Source organism: Lygodium microphyllum, chromosome 10 (assembly GCF_053477565.2).
Source record: "Lygodium microphyllum isolate KBCC chromosome 10, Lygodium_microphyllum_v1.1.10, whole genome shotgun sequence".
Classification (NCBI taxonomy): domain Eukaryota; kingdom Viridiplantae; phylum Streptophyta; class Polypodiopsida; order Schizaeales; family Lygodiaceae; genus Lygodium; species Lygodium microphyllum.
Window position 1 is genome coordinate 29,522,957 of NC_141144.1, and position 16,489 is coordinate 29,539,445.

The following is a 16,489-nucleotide window of genomic DNA, read 5'->3' on the forward strand; positions in this document are numbered from 1 at the left end:
GAAGGAAAAGCTCTGTTGTTACAATATGAGCTGATTAAGTTGTTTTTTGGTCTTTGCTATTTGCATTTGAGAATTTGATCAAAGCAATAAATTTTCCAGGCAGCATTGAAGAAAGGTACCCTTGCTTGGAGGCGAGTTGTAGCAGCTTTTGGTACATGTATACTGCTAGAAAATGGGGAAGTTGATCGTGTGAAGCTAGGAGATATTATTTTCTCTGACCCTGCAAAACGCCAAGTGTTAAATTCGTAAGTATTTTTCTTTTTTCTTTCTAAAAGTCTTCAAGAAAAATAGTATATCATCATGTTGTAGATTGGTAAAGAAACTGAATAGATGAAGTAGGGTAAAGACCCTTAATGTTAGATTGAGATTTAGAGAGGTGATGTTAGCACATATGTAAAGTTTGCTTCAACTAGTAAAGAGCTTTCCACAAACAAAATACCGTATCTTTATGGTTTACAAGAGAAAATCTGGGAGGTTGCTTCACATAGACTTCCTCCTACAAGTAATCATCTAGAAAGACAGTTTTGACGTCTATATGATAGAGCAGCCAACCATGTCGGCGGCTAGTGCAAGTAACAGGTGGAATGATGTCAACTACAATGTGGGTGTAAAGGTTTCTTCATAGTCAATGCCTTGTTTTTGTCGAAAATCTTGTAGTTCAAAGTCCCATCATCTTTCAATTTGGTCCTAAAGTTTCATTTAGTCCCAATGACCTTATTGTGGCTTGGGCGATCTACCACTCTGGATACCATAGAGTCTCTTGTCAACTCTTCAACCGTGAGTACACGTTGTTTCTATACGATGACCCATTTGATTTTGCACTTAATGCACCCAAGCTAAGATGTAGATGAAGATAAGTGTAATGCACCATTAATGGCGGTAGTCTATGTTGGCTCACAAAGACTAACATGAATCAATCTAAGGGGCTTTTTAGCTCTATGTGTGGTTTGCTAAGAGGGAATAGTGTGTGATGCTATTTTCCTTGCTTTTTAGGCAGAGAAGGCCCTCAACCATCTGATGGTGTGATAACTCATAAAGTGAGTTATATCCAAGGTATCCAAAGTGGCAATGCCAAAGATGCTCATCATTTGTAGGTTTCCGTGTAGTGGCTAAAGCTTAAAAGCACTAGAATTTAGAGCCCTTGACGGGTCACTGTCGGCTTGGATATGAAATGAGTCATCATATAGAGGCCACTAGGTTGTGTCTCATTGCAAGCAATCACTAAACTATTTTGAGAGTCTATGATCTTGATTGTGGTCGTAGTAAAGAAAATTGCTTGTTCCAATGTAGGGGTTCTAGTCATGGATTTCAACAAGGTTATGTAGTATTTTGTATACACTTGTTCCGTATCATGAGTGACCTATGTCTAGGGTATCTAGCATTGCTAATCTAGGATATAGAGGGAGTAAAGTACTCGTTGACGATTCAAAAAGTGATAGTGGTGATAGTTCCATCTTTGAGTGTAGAATAGTCGTGGACTATGACTCGTCTATTGAAGTATGCTATTGAAGATTTTTTTTAAAGCTAGTTGGTAGCAAGTGCCACCTGCAGTTGCTCAGATGAGCTGAATTGGACCTTAAAACATCACTTCCGGAGGGGTACTACTCAAGTAACATTGCCTCAAGTGCCAGTAAGAGCTACCTAAATGGAGTCCTTGAGGGTATGCATGGGGTGGTGATCTCCACAAGGAATTTGCAAGCTAGAGACGATACGTTATGGCTATTTGAAATCAGCTTTTGGAAGCCTGAAGGGTAGTAAACGATATTTTAGCAAACACTTAATTTAACTTAATAATAAATTCAACAAAAAAACTCCATACATAATTGAAGCTAGAGTGCTCTTGACCATGCATTTATACTTGTTGGCTCCAAAGGTTGGCACCCCTTTCAGTATATCTTTAGATTATTGAAATATACTTGAAATTGGTTACAAATGGCTGTACTTTAGTGATTTCTTGTGACATAACTGATCCACGGGTGCACATTGGCCTTGACACATTCACTGCTGGTCTCCAATCAGTTGTAGAGTGTTCGAAACGTGGAATGAAAACTTTAGCCTACCAAACCCAAAAAATGACAATAATGATCTGAATCTAATTTTTTAGAGTATTTGTTGAGATAACTTTCTTGTATAGTCTCCATGTAGTCCCACCCTATTTCTCTCACAAATGAGGGGATTTCTCGTGATGAAATTGTGAGAATGTCGCTATCTTCGTGATAAAATTGCTTAAAAAGTGCACTAGGCTTGAGATTTCAAAGAAGAAGAAAGGATCTTAGCCCATAGTGCTTCCATAACTCATTTTCTTGATATTTAGCTTAAAACCAATAGCATATCTTGTTGTATATGGAGTTATGAGGCTATCCAATGGAATCCCCATGCCTAGAGGAGAAAAATTAGTGGTTGTTCACATTCCATCTATGTTGTAAGCTCATTCCATGGTTGAAATATGTAATATTTTGGAGGAATAAAGATAAGAGTGGTTGTCTTCAAGCTTGGGTTGCCCCAAATGAGAGAGAAGAATTCCCAAATAGCCAAGATAAGCTTTCCAAATGAGTAACCAGTTGCTCCTTAATTTTGATTAAGATCTAATTAATCACTTAGTCATCAATGATAATTGAGTTACACATTGGGCAAAACTTTAGCTAAGGGTCTACTTAATAGCTTAAGTGCCCTAAGTGAGCTGGTTACTAGGTGAAACTTTCAGAGTAACTCAGTTCTAAGATGCAAACTTTCAATTTAATGAAAGTTTTACGTTGCATCTTGCTCATTTACCCTTGGCTCTATACCACATGGTTTCCATAGTTTCGCAATGCATGCCTCAGTGTCAAATCTTTCACTGCCGGTGCAATGGTCACTATGCTTGCATTGTGTTGTTGTAAGTGTATTGCACAAGAGGTAGAAACTATTTTCATTTCGTTTTATGCTTAGACACATAGCATTTTAAAAGATCTAGAACAGAAGCATTTGCTTCTTTAGACTCCTCATTTGTTTGTGGATGAAAAGAAGATGAGAACTTCAGGGTGGTAACCATATTCTAAAAAATCTCTCTCTAAAAGAGACTCATCATACGAGGATCCCTATCACTCACAATAGACTGTGGCTAGTCATGATATTTAAAGATGCTTTGTGTCAATAATCTTGCCATGTGATCCGCAATTATCTTTTTTATCATTAGAATTAAATGAGCTTGTTTGCTAAACTTGCAAATAATGGTCCATATGGATTTTTTCTTGTAGGTGTCCTAGGAAGATCAAACATAAAATCCATGGCTATGTAGTTCCATGGTCTATCAAAAATAGGCAAGGGCTGCAACAAACCCCAAACTCGACCTTTTGACATACAATGCATGTGCACACAAAGTGATCCAGATTACGTCTCAAAGCTGGCCAATAAAAGAAAGTCTCAACTGCTTTTATTGCAGCATCAATGGCACGATGCCTTGCATATGGAGGTGCATGACTTTCAACCATAACCTTGGCCCTTAATTGCTTTGTAACACATAATCGATCATGCATGATAAAAAAGTCCTCTCTAAGAGTAAAGTGCTCATGGTGCTGACCATTTGATAATAGATCATAGACTTTAGCGAAGTCCTTATCCTCTAGATACTGTGTCTTCATCTCATCTAACTCATGAAATGCTATAAACATTGTTGAAACTGGTGGTTTTCTACACAAAGCATAGGCCTCAACATTCTTTTACTATAATTGGTCTATGACTTACAGAAGGCGGTAGTCCCTTCAATTGATACCTGGTCTTTTAACATATAGACACAAACAGAGACCGCATTTTCTCACTCAACACCAGATTGGCCCCGAAGACCGGCGCCCCTTTCAGTATTTCTTTATCAATTAAAAGATGGAAGGTTACGAAAAAAAAAGTTCCAAAGTATAAAACCTGTGAACAGTTGGCTTTCATCTTTTTCGAGTAAATCTCAGCTGCATAAGGACACTAAAGCATATCCAGCACAATATTCCTTTCTGAGTAAATTTTAGCTTCATAAGGACAATACGACATATCCAGAACAACATCCTAAGTAGAAAAACACTTTCTGTGACCATAACTCAATAATTCAAGTGTAGAATTATAATTTGCAGTGATCTATTCCATACCAATTGGACTACAAATCCTTTGACCCTGGCATCATTCCGACAGTAAAACAGTCCCAGAAACAACACTAAATCAGATCTGAAAACCCTATTCTTGTTTGGCATGGTAATCACTTTCTTTAGTTCTTGCATTGGGGAAGCAATCAGCTACTCCTGAACCTGGACAGTGAGGCTCTTGCCTCAATAGAAGAGCAAAGAAAACTCAGAGCTGTACATTCGATGCAATCAGCCCATCATGCAAAGCATTTCCTTTGAGAATAGAGAGAGAGTTGACCAGAGAGAGCAAGCTCTACCTCCGTACATGAGTCAGAGAAGAAGAAGTACTCTCTATAGTTGATGTACTTGTAGCAATCTGCCCTCAACCTGTGAAAACTTCACGTTCAAATTTGCCTCCCCTGCCTATTACGTTTTTAAAAAAAATGCTCTCTCTTTCTTTTAGGAATTTGTGCCCAAATTGTGACACATGACATACACGCAACAAATTTTCCGTTAAAACCTTCCGGTCTAAAATTCTCCATGATCAGTGCAAAATTTGACCTTTGTATAGACTAGAGAATTAATACTCGTGTAAAAACGAAGATAATGACGCGAACAGATCCTAGGGTCCAAAAATAGTAACTTCCTAAATTTTAGGGATGGTGACCCCTGCATTCCTCAAGTTGTTATGAGCAACTTTTAGCATTGCAACCACATCAAAAAGTGTAATGTGGCTCAGTTACGGTGACTTTTTTTTTCCATGGGCATTCTTGTTAAGAAACACGGATCTAGAGCTATGCTAGGTATAAATATAAAACATGATTGAGATAAAGAATTATAACTCAAGTGAATTAGGTTTCAAGATAGATTAACTTGGACTCGTAAACACAATCTTGAGTGACACAGAATTATTGTACTATTTCATTGAAATGAGTGTCAACAAGTACATGCCTTTATAGCTTTTGGATAGTACTACTCCTCACTGCGCTTATGGGATTTTAGACTTCTCTTCCTAAAGCATACATCATTGTCTCTCCCTCATACAAATCCACTTATGGGCAAGCCTCTTTTGGGCATTCATGTTAAGCATCATTTGCTATTCTCAACACCCCCCTTCAAATGATGAGTCTCTATCCTTGCTGGCTTTTGCCCCCCCTGCATGTAAACATGGACCAAGAGACTAGCTCTTTGGCTGCCTAGTCAAGTTAAGGCTTGAAACTTTGCATCTTGGTAGGGTTTTACATCCACTATGGGAAACACGATCCACTAAGAGAGATCCTTTGTTGTCAACAACGAAAAGTGCTTTATCTTCTTTATGCTTCTTTGGCATTCTTTGCTTTTCTCGATTTTTTGGGCCTTTTTTGTTGTCTTTGTCTTCATGCTCTTTTTCTTTGTTGTGTTCTTTATCCCTTTTGTTGATGCGTGGTGCTTCTCTTTTTTCTTCAGTCTTTTTCAAATGTTACAGCCACCTTGCCAGTCGCATGTCCTCCTATACTCCTTGCCCATGCCTCTTCAGCTCTTGATAGACGGTGCTTACATTTACTGCTGGTGATAAAGTTGTTAGCTGGCTCAATCCCCGTGGTTTTGCGGAGTTCACTGCGGCTTCTCTGAAGTACACGGCCAAGAGGCCAGCAGAATGTTCTGCTGTAGATGGATCCTGCTTGCCTCTTGCAGGGCTTACAGACCTGCAATCAATACATGATGTTGCTGGTGTAAAACTTGATGGAAGCAGTACAGCCAAAAACCTTCTTATCACAGCTGCATTAGGCGGTGTTGGATTGTATGCTGTTCAGATTGCAAAGCTTGGCGGTACCCATGTGATAACAACTTGTGGAGCTCGTAACATAAATCTTGTAAAAAAGTTAGGTGCTGATGAAGTTTTAGATTACAAAACTCCTGAAGGAGAGGCACTTAAGAGTCCATCTAGTCGTACATATGGTGCAATCATTCACTATACAATTGGGATTCTGTGGTGCAATTTTAGCCCAAATCTTAAGCATGTAGCCAAAGTGATAGATCTCACTCCAAATGCCAAATCTTTGGCAACCACTGCTCTTAAGAAATTGACCCTATCAAAGCAAAAGCTGGTTTCATTTATGATGTCGGCAAATGCGAAGTATCTGGAACTGCTTGTAAATCTTGTGAAGGATGGTAATTTGAAGATAGTGGTTGGCCGCAAAATCCCTCTTTGTATTTTCCAATCTACATGATTCACGCTTGTAGCTTCAAGCTTTACTAGAATCTCATCCTTCTTGGGTGTCGGAACCGGTACCTCTACGTGCTTGAGAGCAGAGGGGCCGCCGCTGTAAGACGAGTACTGCACTGCACTCATGAGATTGTGAGCCATGACGATGGAAGTCGGCAACAACTTTGGAAGATACACGCAAGACGAAGATAGGCTTCTAAGGATGGATCGATGGTGCTGAGATGACAGGTTGGGAATGATGGTGGGGAGGATGAAGAGCATCATCTCTCCCTTCTCTCTTTTTAGTCTTTGAGAGACAAAAGTAGACCCTTGGACCAAGCTGTTCCCCTTGCTTAGCTCCTCCAATGCGAACCTCAAACCATGCAAAGAAGAATAAATCACACTACTAGCTTAGCTCAGCCATGGCTCTGATACGATGTTAAGAAACATGGATCTAGAGCTATGCTAGGTATGGTGGACGGAGGTTATAAATATAAAACATGATTGAGATAAAGAATTATAACTCAAGTGAATTAGGTTCCAAGATAGATTAACTTGGACTCATAAACACAATCTTGAGTGACACAGAGTTATTGTACTATTTCATTGAAATGAGTGTCAATAAGTATATGGCTTTATAGCTTTTGGATAGTACTACTCTTCTCATTGTGGTTATGGGATTTTAGACATCTCTTCCTAGAGCATACATCATTGTCTCTCTCTCATATAAATCCACTTATGGACAAGACTCTTTTGGGTATTCATGTTAAGCATCATTTGCTATTCTCAACAATTTTTACATGTGCATCATCTGTCTTGGCCAGGCTCATTGTCCTACACCATCTCCATTCGTTAAGCACATAGTCTCAAACTGGCATTCTATTTTTCATTGCCCATTCAATCTAGTCCCAAGGCTCTAGTCCAATTTGTACCAATGGCTGCCTCTTTTGGCCATGCAAAGATCCTGGCTTAATCCAAGAGAATTCTGGGGGTAAAAAGCAACAGGAACTAAAGAAAAGAAAACTAAAATGTTTTTATAAGTAAATAAGGAAAGCAACTACAAAAAGCATCACCACTTGGTGACATACTCTCCTCTTGAAAGAAGCAAGCAACCTCGATTGCATGCCACACATGCTAACGGATGACACAGGACGATAACAAGATTCCCCATGTTATTAGTGCCATCGCATGTAGCACTTACTAATAGATGACACAAGGCGATGGTAGGAGTTTTTCCACTACCATTTGTGCCTTTGCAAGTTCAAGTTCACATAGGTGGAGGATCACATCCTGTATCCAACTATGGTTACTAGGAGCCTTTCTTATATACATGTTTCCGGATGCAACACAGGGTGATAGCATGTATCCCCGAACTATGTGTCACAACATGTATAATCATTCAACTGAAGTGTAACAAATACAACTTCAAAGCACTGAGATTTCATTCAATGATACACATGTTAATGCTAAGTGTAAACCATACATTGTGTATTATTTAATGAGATGCAATATTCAACTGTACAATAGAGAATGTACATTGCTTCAAAAAGCATTCTAAGTCACTGTAGGTTCCAACAAGAAAGCTTCTCGGTAAAGTTGCAATAACTGAGGCGAATTTGCCAAGTTAGCCTCTTCCATCCATTTGGCATCGATTGGTGAATAGTTCTTGAACTTCACAAAAAATCTTGTTGTAACTCTACCTTTCACTTTGCTATCCTTATGTGTCAGGATCTGCTCAGGAACTAGAATCTCATCTAATTCCTCTACTTCAGGCTCTTCCTCTTGAACCATATGTTCTGGCACTTCACTTACCATGTGTTTTCACTTAACTTTTTTCCTTATAGGAATGAAATGCGCGTGTTTGCTTAATCTGCAAGATAGTCCAGATTCCATCATTCCCTGAAGAAGTTCTTGGAAGATAAAAAATGAAATCCATGGCAATACTTTCCCATGTCTTTCTGAAATAGGCAGTGGTTGCAATAACCTTGGTGCCTTCTATCTATCAAATTTGACCTTTTGGCATTCAAGGCAAGATCTGACATATGCATCAACATTAGATCTCAAGGCTGGCCAATAGAAGAAAGTCTCTACTGCTTTGATTGTGGCATCTATACCACGATGTCGTGCATACGGTGGAGCATGACTTGACTTTTTGGCCTTAACTATTTTGTAACGCATAGTCTTCCATGCATCATGATAAAGCCTTCTTTGAACACATAATGATCATGATGCTGGCCATTGATCATCTGTTCATAGATTTCAGAGAAATATTTGTTATGAGCATACTGCTCTTTCATATCATTGAATTCATGGTGATAAGAAATTGAAACAATTGACACCTATGGTTTGCGAGATAAAGCATCTGCAACTACATTCTTCTTGCCTTTCACATGCACTATCTAAAAATGAAACATAGATAGGACCCAACGAATGTGTTTCTCTCACAATATAGCATGTGTGAGAAAGTATCTAAGTGTTTGATGGTCCATTTGCACTACAAAATCAGTACCAAGCAAATAGTGCTTCCAACTAGAAAGTGTATGGATCACAACCAATGACTCTTTTCTCATAAATTTGGTAAGTCCTTTCAACGACAGAGAGTACTATACTCTCGTATGCCACAACTCGGCCATTCTGCATTGTGTTGGGTGTAAGGCCCTTTACGCGCTCTCTCGTGTATATATTACTTCACATATGTGAACCCACCCTAACGGGTGTAAGTGTACCGTACCCTAAGTATAAATATATTATTTCATTCTTTGTGTGTACCACACTGGTACACACCTATTCGACGACTCACTCTCACTCTATCATTGTCAAACACTCTTTAGCTCTGAGTCCTTAAACTCCTCGATTACTGTGCTTGCTCTCAATTCTCTTTCTCGATTTGCTTCCGCTTTGACTCAGCAAACTGGTATCAGAACCAATGGCTCACGCAAGCAGACTATCGGTTTATCAGGCTGTTGAGGAGTAGGCGACACGTGACGAGTAGACAGATAGGTAACAGTCGACGGCAGACTGATGACAAGTCAGACGGACTATGTGATAGGTGACAGGCGACCATAGTCTGTGTGACAGGTGACAGACGACCATAGTCTAGCCTAGGCGACTTGCAGGTTTCGGGACTAGTACGCAGTCGGGACAACACGACAGGATCTGCATGCGGCCAGACGGACGAGACCTTAACGCCACGTCAGACGGGTTGCACGACGATCGACGGGCTGCACGACGACGACCTATATGTGACGGGCATCCCGTCACACGAACGGGGCAAAAGGTCAACGGCCCTTTTGTTTTAATTTTTCTTCACCTTATTTTTCCCCTTCTACCAAGTGTTCACACCTATAAGCACAGAGTTCAAATCTGTGCAAATCTTTGTCTTAAAATTTGGGGCTTTTTCCAAATATGGTACCTAACACATATTGCAGTGATCTCTGGACCATAATTTGCAGACATTGAGTGCACAGGCCTCAGAAATGTTTTGGGGGTTCTCAAATGTAAGTGAAATTTTTGCTTGGATGAGCCAATTTCTTGGAAATTGTGCACTGTGGGACCCCGAAATTTTGGGCTTTTACAGAAATTGTGAAATTTCTGCAACATTAGCTCGCATTTGATGCTTGGGATGATGTATTTATGCAATTGGAGCACATTCACTGCAGAAATTTTGGGGCTTTTCACATTGGTGATGTATTGTTGAGTCGTGTTGAGAGTGGACAATGAAATTTGCAGCAGATTCACTATTGAGTGGCAGTCTTTATAGTTTTGGATGCTTCAAATGTTGAAAAAGGGCAGTTTCTCTTGGTACATGCATTGCTGAATACTCATTATGTAGTGAAACAGTGGTAAATACAGCAATTGGGTCATTGCATTTGGGAATTTTGGTGATGTACTATTGAAGTGGGAGCTATCCACAATGCAAATGTATCAGATTTGATTCCTGCACATGCTGTAATCAGTACTTGAGATTGAAATTTGCAGCTACATTTGCTTCTTGGACACTTTGGAAGTACAAGAGTGTGTACTTGCTGTTACAATTCAGAAACCTCGCTATTAGCTGAAAGCATTCAGTCCATTATTGCAGATGTGTATTCCTGAAAATGGCTGGTAGTGCATCTACATCTAACACAAAGAATCTCTTTGAGATTCGTAAATTTGACGGGAATGATTTTGATCTTTGGAAAGATCGTATGCAGGGTATACTCTTTCTAAAGGATTGTGATGATGCTTTAGAAGAACATAAGCCTGTTGCTTTGTCAGATGAGGATTGGACTAAGATGAATAAAACAACCATTACTTACATTAAAATGGCTGTCACAGATGACATCTTGGTTGATATAAAGGGACTTGATACTGCCTATGTAGTCTGGGAAAAGCTTAAGGCTTCTTATGAGAATACAACTCCTGTCAATCAAGTACATCTCATGCGGAAGTTGGTCAACTTGAAGCTTGATGAGTCCAAACCTGCTTCAGAGCATTTGAATGCTTTCACTGGTATTTTGAGTCAGTTACAGGATGTAGGTTTGCCAGCTTTTGATCCTAAATTGAGGGCTATCTTCTTGCTCATGACCTTGCCCGATTCATGGGAAGCATTGGTTGTGTCATTGAGCAATAACCCCAACTTGACATTTGATGGTGTGCCTGGTTCTATTCTGAATGAAGAGATTAGACGCAAGGCAAGTGGGGAAAATAGTGGATCAGCCTACAATGTAAGAGGAAGAGCTGAAAAAAGGTATAAAGCTGCAAATAAAAACAAAAATCGCAGCAAAAGCAAGGAAAAACAGCAAGATGTAACTTGTTATCAATGTGGTCGCAAAGGGCATAAAAAGCCCGATTGCAGGTACTTTAAAAAGGAACAAGAACGTAAGAAGCAGGCTAATGCAAAAGCCAAAAAGAATGACAAGGATGACAGCTCTAACCCCAAAGAGATAGAGAAAGCAAATGTGGTACCTATTGTTGTTATTGAGGAGATAGAAGATGATAAAGATGCTGATTTGCTGGTTGCATTTTCAGATCCGCTTGCTATGACAGTGGAGGACATGTTTATCACTAAAACAGATATGATAGATGCTTTGTTGTCAGCTCATGATGGTTTGTCACAATCGTGGATTATTGACAACGGTGCTTCTTTTCATGTAGCTCCATCTTTGGAGTGTTTTTCTACTTATGCAGAAGGTAATCTTGGAAAAGTCTACCTTGGCAACAATCATGCATGTGATATTGAAGGAATGCGCACCATACACCTGGCTCTAGAAAATGATTAGAAATTGATTCTTCATGATGTTAGGTATGTTCCTGGCATCAAGAAGAGCTTGCTCTCTGTTGGGCAGCTTGACAGCAAAGGTTACTTCACTACTTTTGGTGATGGCATGTGGAAAATACAAAAAGGATCTATGCTAGTCACTAGAGGTGGTAAAAAGGGGACTCTGTATTATTTGTTCTGCAAGGCACTTCCTGGAAAGTTTATTGCAGTTGCTAGAATACAGTCACACATGGAGTTATGGCACAAGCGTCTTGGACATATGAGCCAAAAGGGTTTGCAGGCACTCTCTTCACTTGGAAGAGTTGATGTGAAAAGTTGAAAGCTTGACTTTTGTGATGATTGTATTTTTGGTAAACATGTAAAGAGTCCCTACTCTCATGGAGCCTCTAGGAAGGCATGTATCTTGGATCTAGTCCATTCTGATGTTTGCATCATGCCAATAAAAACTCATAGTGGTTTCCGTTATTTTGTGTCTTTTATTGATGACCATTCTAGGAAGCTATGGGTCTACTTACTTAAGCAGAAAAGTGAAGCATTGGATGCTTTTAAAAGGTTTTATGCATTGGTTAATACTCACAAAGGCCTAAAGTTAAAATGCATAGGAACAGATAATGGGGGAGAGTATGTATCTAAAGAATTCAATAAGTTTTGTGGTGACAATGGGATTAAACGAGAGCTTACTGCTCCTTACAATCCATCTTCTAATGGTGTGGCTGAGCGAATGAATCACACGTTATGTGAGAAGATTTGGTGCATGCTGTCCACAGCTAATCTCTCGCAATCGTTTTGGAGAGAGGCACTTAAAACCGCGGTGCATATTTGCAACCGATCTCCACATCGTGCACTTGACAGTGGCATTCTTGAAGAGGTTTTGTCTGGCAAATCTGCTTCATATGACCACTTAAGAGTCTTTGGCTGCAAATGCTATGTACATGTACCTATTGATAGCAGAACCAAACTTGATATGAAATCTCATAGAGGCATCTTCATGGGTTATGGAGATGAAGGGGAAATGGGCTATCGAGTTTGGGTTCCAAGCATAAAAAAGGTGCTATGCAGCCGGGATGTGATATTCAATGAGTCAAAGCTGTTGAAAAATGTCACATCTAATGACTCAGACAAAAAGAAAGTTAAATTTCAGCATGATCAATTACTAGAGCAGCCATCAGCCACTGAAAATTCCACTCCTTTTGATGCTGATTATGACAATCAGCGTATCATCATTGAGCCAGATGAAAATGGGCAGCAAGTGGAGGCTTCACATCAAGCTTGAGCACCAAAATCAGCATGCTGAAAATGAATTACAGCAGCTTGAAATTGTATTACAGCAACCTGAACATGCAGTTCAGTAGCCAAACAATGAGGTCATTGACATTCCCTTGGATGTGGATCCACTACCTGATAACACAGATCGTTGGGTAAGAAGGTCTACACGTGTTAGAAGACCTATAGAAAGAATGAGGAACAGAACCGAGTTGAATGGTTGCTGATTACACACTGTGATGATTATCTGATTGCTGCAAAATAGAGGAGAATTAAGTGTAGCTAGAAAAAAGAAAGAAAACAATTCTGACTAAACTGCATGAAGTTGATGAAAATTTCATTGATTTGAGAGGTTTGAAAGTCTTCTTATATCAAGAATCCCACCCTCAACCAGTTATTGACAGGTGACACAAGTATCATTTCAGAAATACAATTACATAAACTACTTGCAGCATCCATAATACTGAGAACAATGATCTCCAATAATCGTTATTTCTTTATAGTACATCGAATTGTAGAGTCATCTTCAGGTTATGTTGTCACCTTTTCCTGACGCTTTGGATTCTATGGAATTGCAGGGCAATGTCACTGTCTATAGCATGTGGTCTTTACTGGGAGGTTTTAAAGCATTGGATTGCTGGGACATCTGTGGTCATTATGGATGTACCACTTCTATTTGAGTCGAAGAAGCTGATCAGGCTGTGCAAGCCGATTATTGTGGTATGGGTAGATCTGACAACTCAAGAAGAAAGGTTGATGCGAAGGGATGGCATTGCCAAAGATCAGGCAGTTAAGAAGATTAACTCTCAGCTTCCATTAGACTGGAAACGAGATCAAGGTGATCTGGTAATTGATAATTCTGGAACGTTAGATGCAACAAAAGCTCAAGTCAGGGAGGTTTACAAGAAGATTACTGCTCCTCTGACTTGCAAAGAGCTCATCTGCTCAAGGTGGACTGCAGTAACGCTGGTCATAACAGGGCTGTCAGTTTTTCTTTTTAAAACCCTCACTTGAGAAAGATAGTTTCCATCCAATCAACTATGCTGATGTTGTATAGAAAAGATCTATTACTCTCAGACTTCTGGAGCATGTCATTTTGACACATTTGCGATGTAGATATACATTATTTTTCTGCATGTGCACGTGAACAAAAAAGCTCTTATTAGACAAGGCCGGAAAAGGTGATATGTTTGCTATTCCATGGCTGAAAGAAAGATGGTTCGGCTGCATACTCGGGCAGTTCCATCACCATCTGTGCCCTTCTATCCCCTCTTTTGCTCTCCACCCCTGGACCTCCCCTCTTTTACTCCCCACCCCTAGGCATCATCACTTGTTTGCACCGGCTACCTTTCCCACAATGTTAAGAAACTCTCATAGTTAAGAAACTGTCGTAGGAAGCTAGCAACATTTGTAGGAAGTTCTCATAGTTATGACCATAGTTTTTTCATACGTAACATGGCAATCATACGTCATAGTTTTTTCATATGGCAATCAAATACCCAAATCTAGTATTTTAAGCTAAATTGAGTAACAAGCCAATGAGTTGAGTATAAGCCAGGCATGCAATGATTAAGACACAACATTGATTTGTGAAAAAAAATTCAGATTTTCATTTTGAATCATTTCAGTCCAAACACAATTAAAGCAGGGCCAAAAAACATAGCCATTAAAGACAGGTTTTACGTAACATCAAAGTTTAGAGTCTAAACTGTAATATAAGGTTGAAGCAAATTATATGGAAAAAAAAATACAAATATTAATCATGGATAAGATGTATCCTCCTCATCCTTTTGTGCAAGCCGCAAATGTCTCTCACCACATCATCCCTTGGTGTATCATTGCTACGCCCTTTGTAATAGTGTGTGTATATCTACCTACCTCATTCTTATATATGAGCAACTTATCACATAAAAGACACTGCTTTGTAATGTTGTAGAGAGTATATCTCTCAAGCATATTCATCCAGTTTTCATGGACTTCACTATTGCCACTTGGAATCTTTGCTTTCCATATTGAATGCAAAATATAAACAGGTACATATAAAGGAGAGCACAATGTATATCATCTATCAACACATAAGTTCATAACCTACTATTATTTGCTAGTATCCACATGTTCAATGCCCTCTTTGTTCTAAATCATAGAATTTGTGAGCTTATCAATAAGCTCCATTGTTGTATCTTTCTTATCTGTAAGGCGAAGGATCTTTAAAATAGTCTTTCTTGTAAAAAAGTAATTCCCAAAATTATACTCGCTACTTGCATTGCTTTATCAATATGACACTCTTCTCTTGTTCCAATTTTCACTTATAACCATGAGTAGCAAGTTAAGTCGGTGTGTATAATAAACATGTAAATAAAGCGTTTTTGAGTTGGCTTTATGAGCTCCTTTTAATCGAATTTGTGATACAATGCTAAAATTGTATGCTTGAGAGTTGTGAATGTGAATCTTTGTAGCATTAATCAATATAGAAGTAACCCAAGATAATTAGCCCCAATAGTCTCAAGTAGGAGATCATATAATTTGCTACATTATCCATGCACAAATGCATCACATTTTGTAACCCAACATTCAAAACTACATCTTTTAAAATCTCAGATATAGTCCTTCATGAAGACAAAACCATCTAGAAAAGACACCATGACATTAATGATGGGCCTATGATGAGGATCAAATTATTCATTACATAAATGCTACATCTATATTTCTTTCACTTATCTTTACTATCATGCAACTTCCTATGACAAAATGTAACATCTATATTTCTTTCACTTCTCTAACATCATGCAAATTTTTATTACTAAATGATGTATTCATATTTCTTTCACTTATCTTTAATATCAAGCAACTCTCTATCAATGTATTTGACTTTATCATTACGCTCATTTGTGCAAAGTATATAATAAAATGGGGGCTTATAGCTTGGCCAACTTTCCCAATCGCTTTGATCATGTTCAACAAGTGTGGACTTATCACTTTTCAATGAGGAATGTCATTAGTATGAAAGAGCATGTGAAGGGCAACATTGGCATTATCTCTTGCGTGCATGCTTACATAATTCTCTAAATGTCATTGTGATGTGTTCAGTTTTTTTTCTTTGAGTTTGGTGGATAAATACTACATGGAGTGGAAGTACTTGCACATGTAGCTCTGTCATTAGGGGTATTTATATAGTCACTTGCAATGCTTCCCTTACCATGTGAACTCTCTCCCAAGCCGGCCATAGACTTATCAATAATTGCACAAGGATCTACAAATCCTACAAACACCACTTTCACAAGTAATGTAAAGAACTTTTAAAATTTTCATAAATTTTAAACTTTAATCAAAGGTTTCATAAATTTGAAACTTCTAATCTAGAAATTGAGAGTTTAGTAGTAATAGAAAATATCAAAGATTTTAGAAAGGTTGAACGAAACTATTATAAATTGTAAAGAGGTGCTGTTAAAAGCCATTATAGATAAGGACCTTTGAGTTAGAGCACATGTATTCCATCACCTCCACCTATAATAAAGCCATGTCCATCCCAACCAGAGTTTCCAAGGTATCATAACAAGGATACTGTCAATTAGGATTCAAATGCCCTCTTTCTTGAATGTGTAATTGAGTCCTTAACGAAGGAAAATAAAGTCCTGGAAAATCCCAATAAAAAACTCAATCGCATAGAGATGCACAACATTATCAAATATGATAATG

The 16,489-nt window shown here is 38.7% G+C and overlaps 1 protein-coding gene across 8 annotated transcripts in view; it reads left to right on the forward strand.

Moving 5' to 3' along the window:
• The window catches only part of LOC148029837 (dephospho-CoA kinase-like), an 86,262-nt gene extending 71,286 nt beyond the window's left edge, over positions 1-14,976 (forward strand). For 4 of the 8 annotated variants that reach the window (XM_087686153.1, XM_087686152.1, XM_087686151.1 and 1 more), the window contains exons 3-4: positions 100-245; positions 13,372-14,961. In XM_087686153.1, the coding sequence (XP_087542279.1) occupies positions 100-245; positions 13,372-13,807 (582 nt within the window). In that variant the 3' untranslated portion in view covers positions 13,808-14,961. Of the gene's footprint in view, positions 1-99; positions 246-13,371 lie in introns of all 8 variants that reach the window. The other 4 variants (XM_087686155.1, XM_087686156.1, XM_087686150.1 and 1 more) reach the window with 3 other exon arrangements.
• Positions 14,977-16,489: the final 1,513 nt, after the last annotated feature.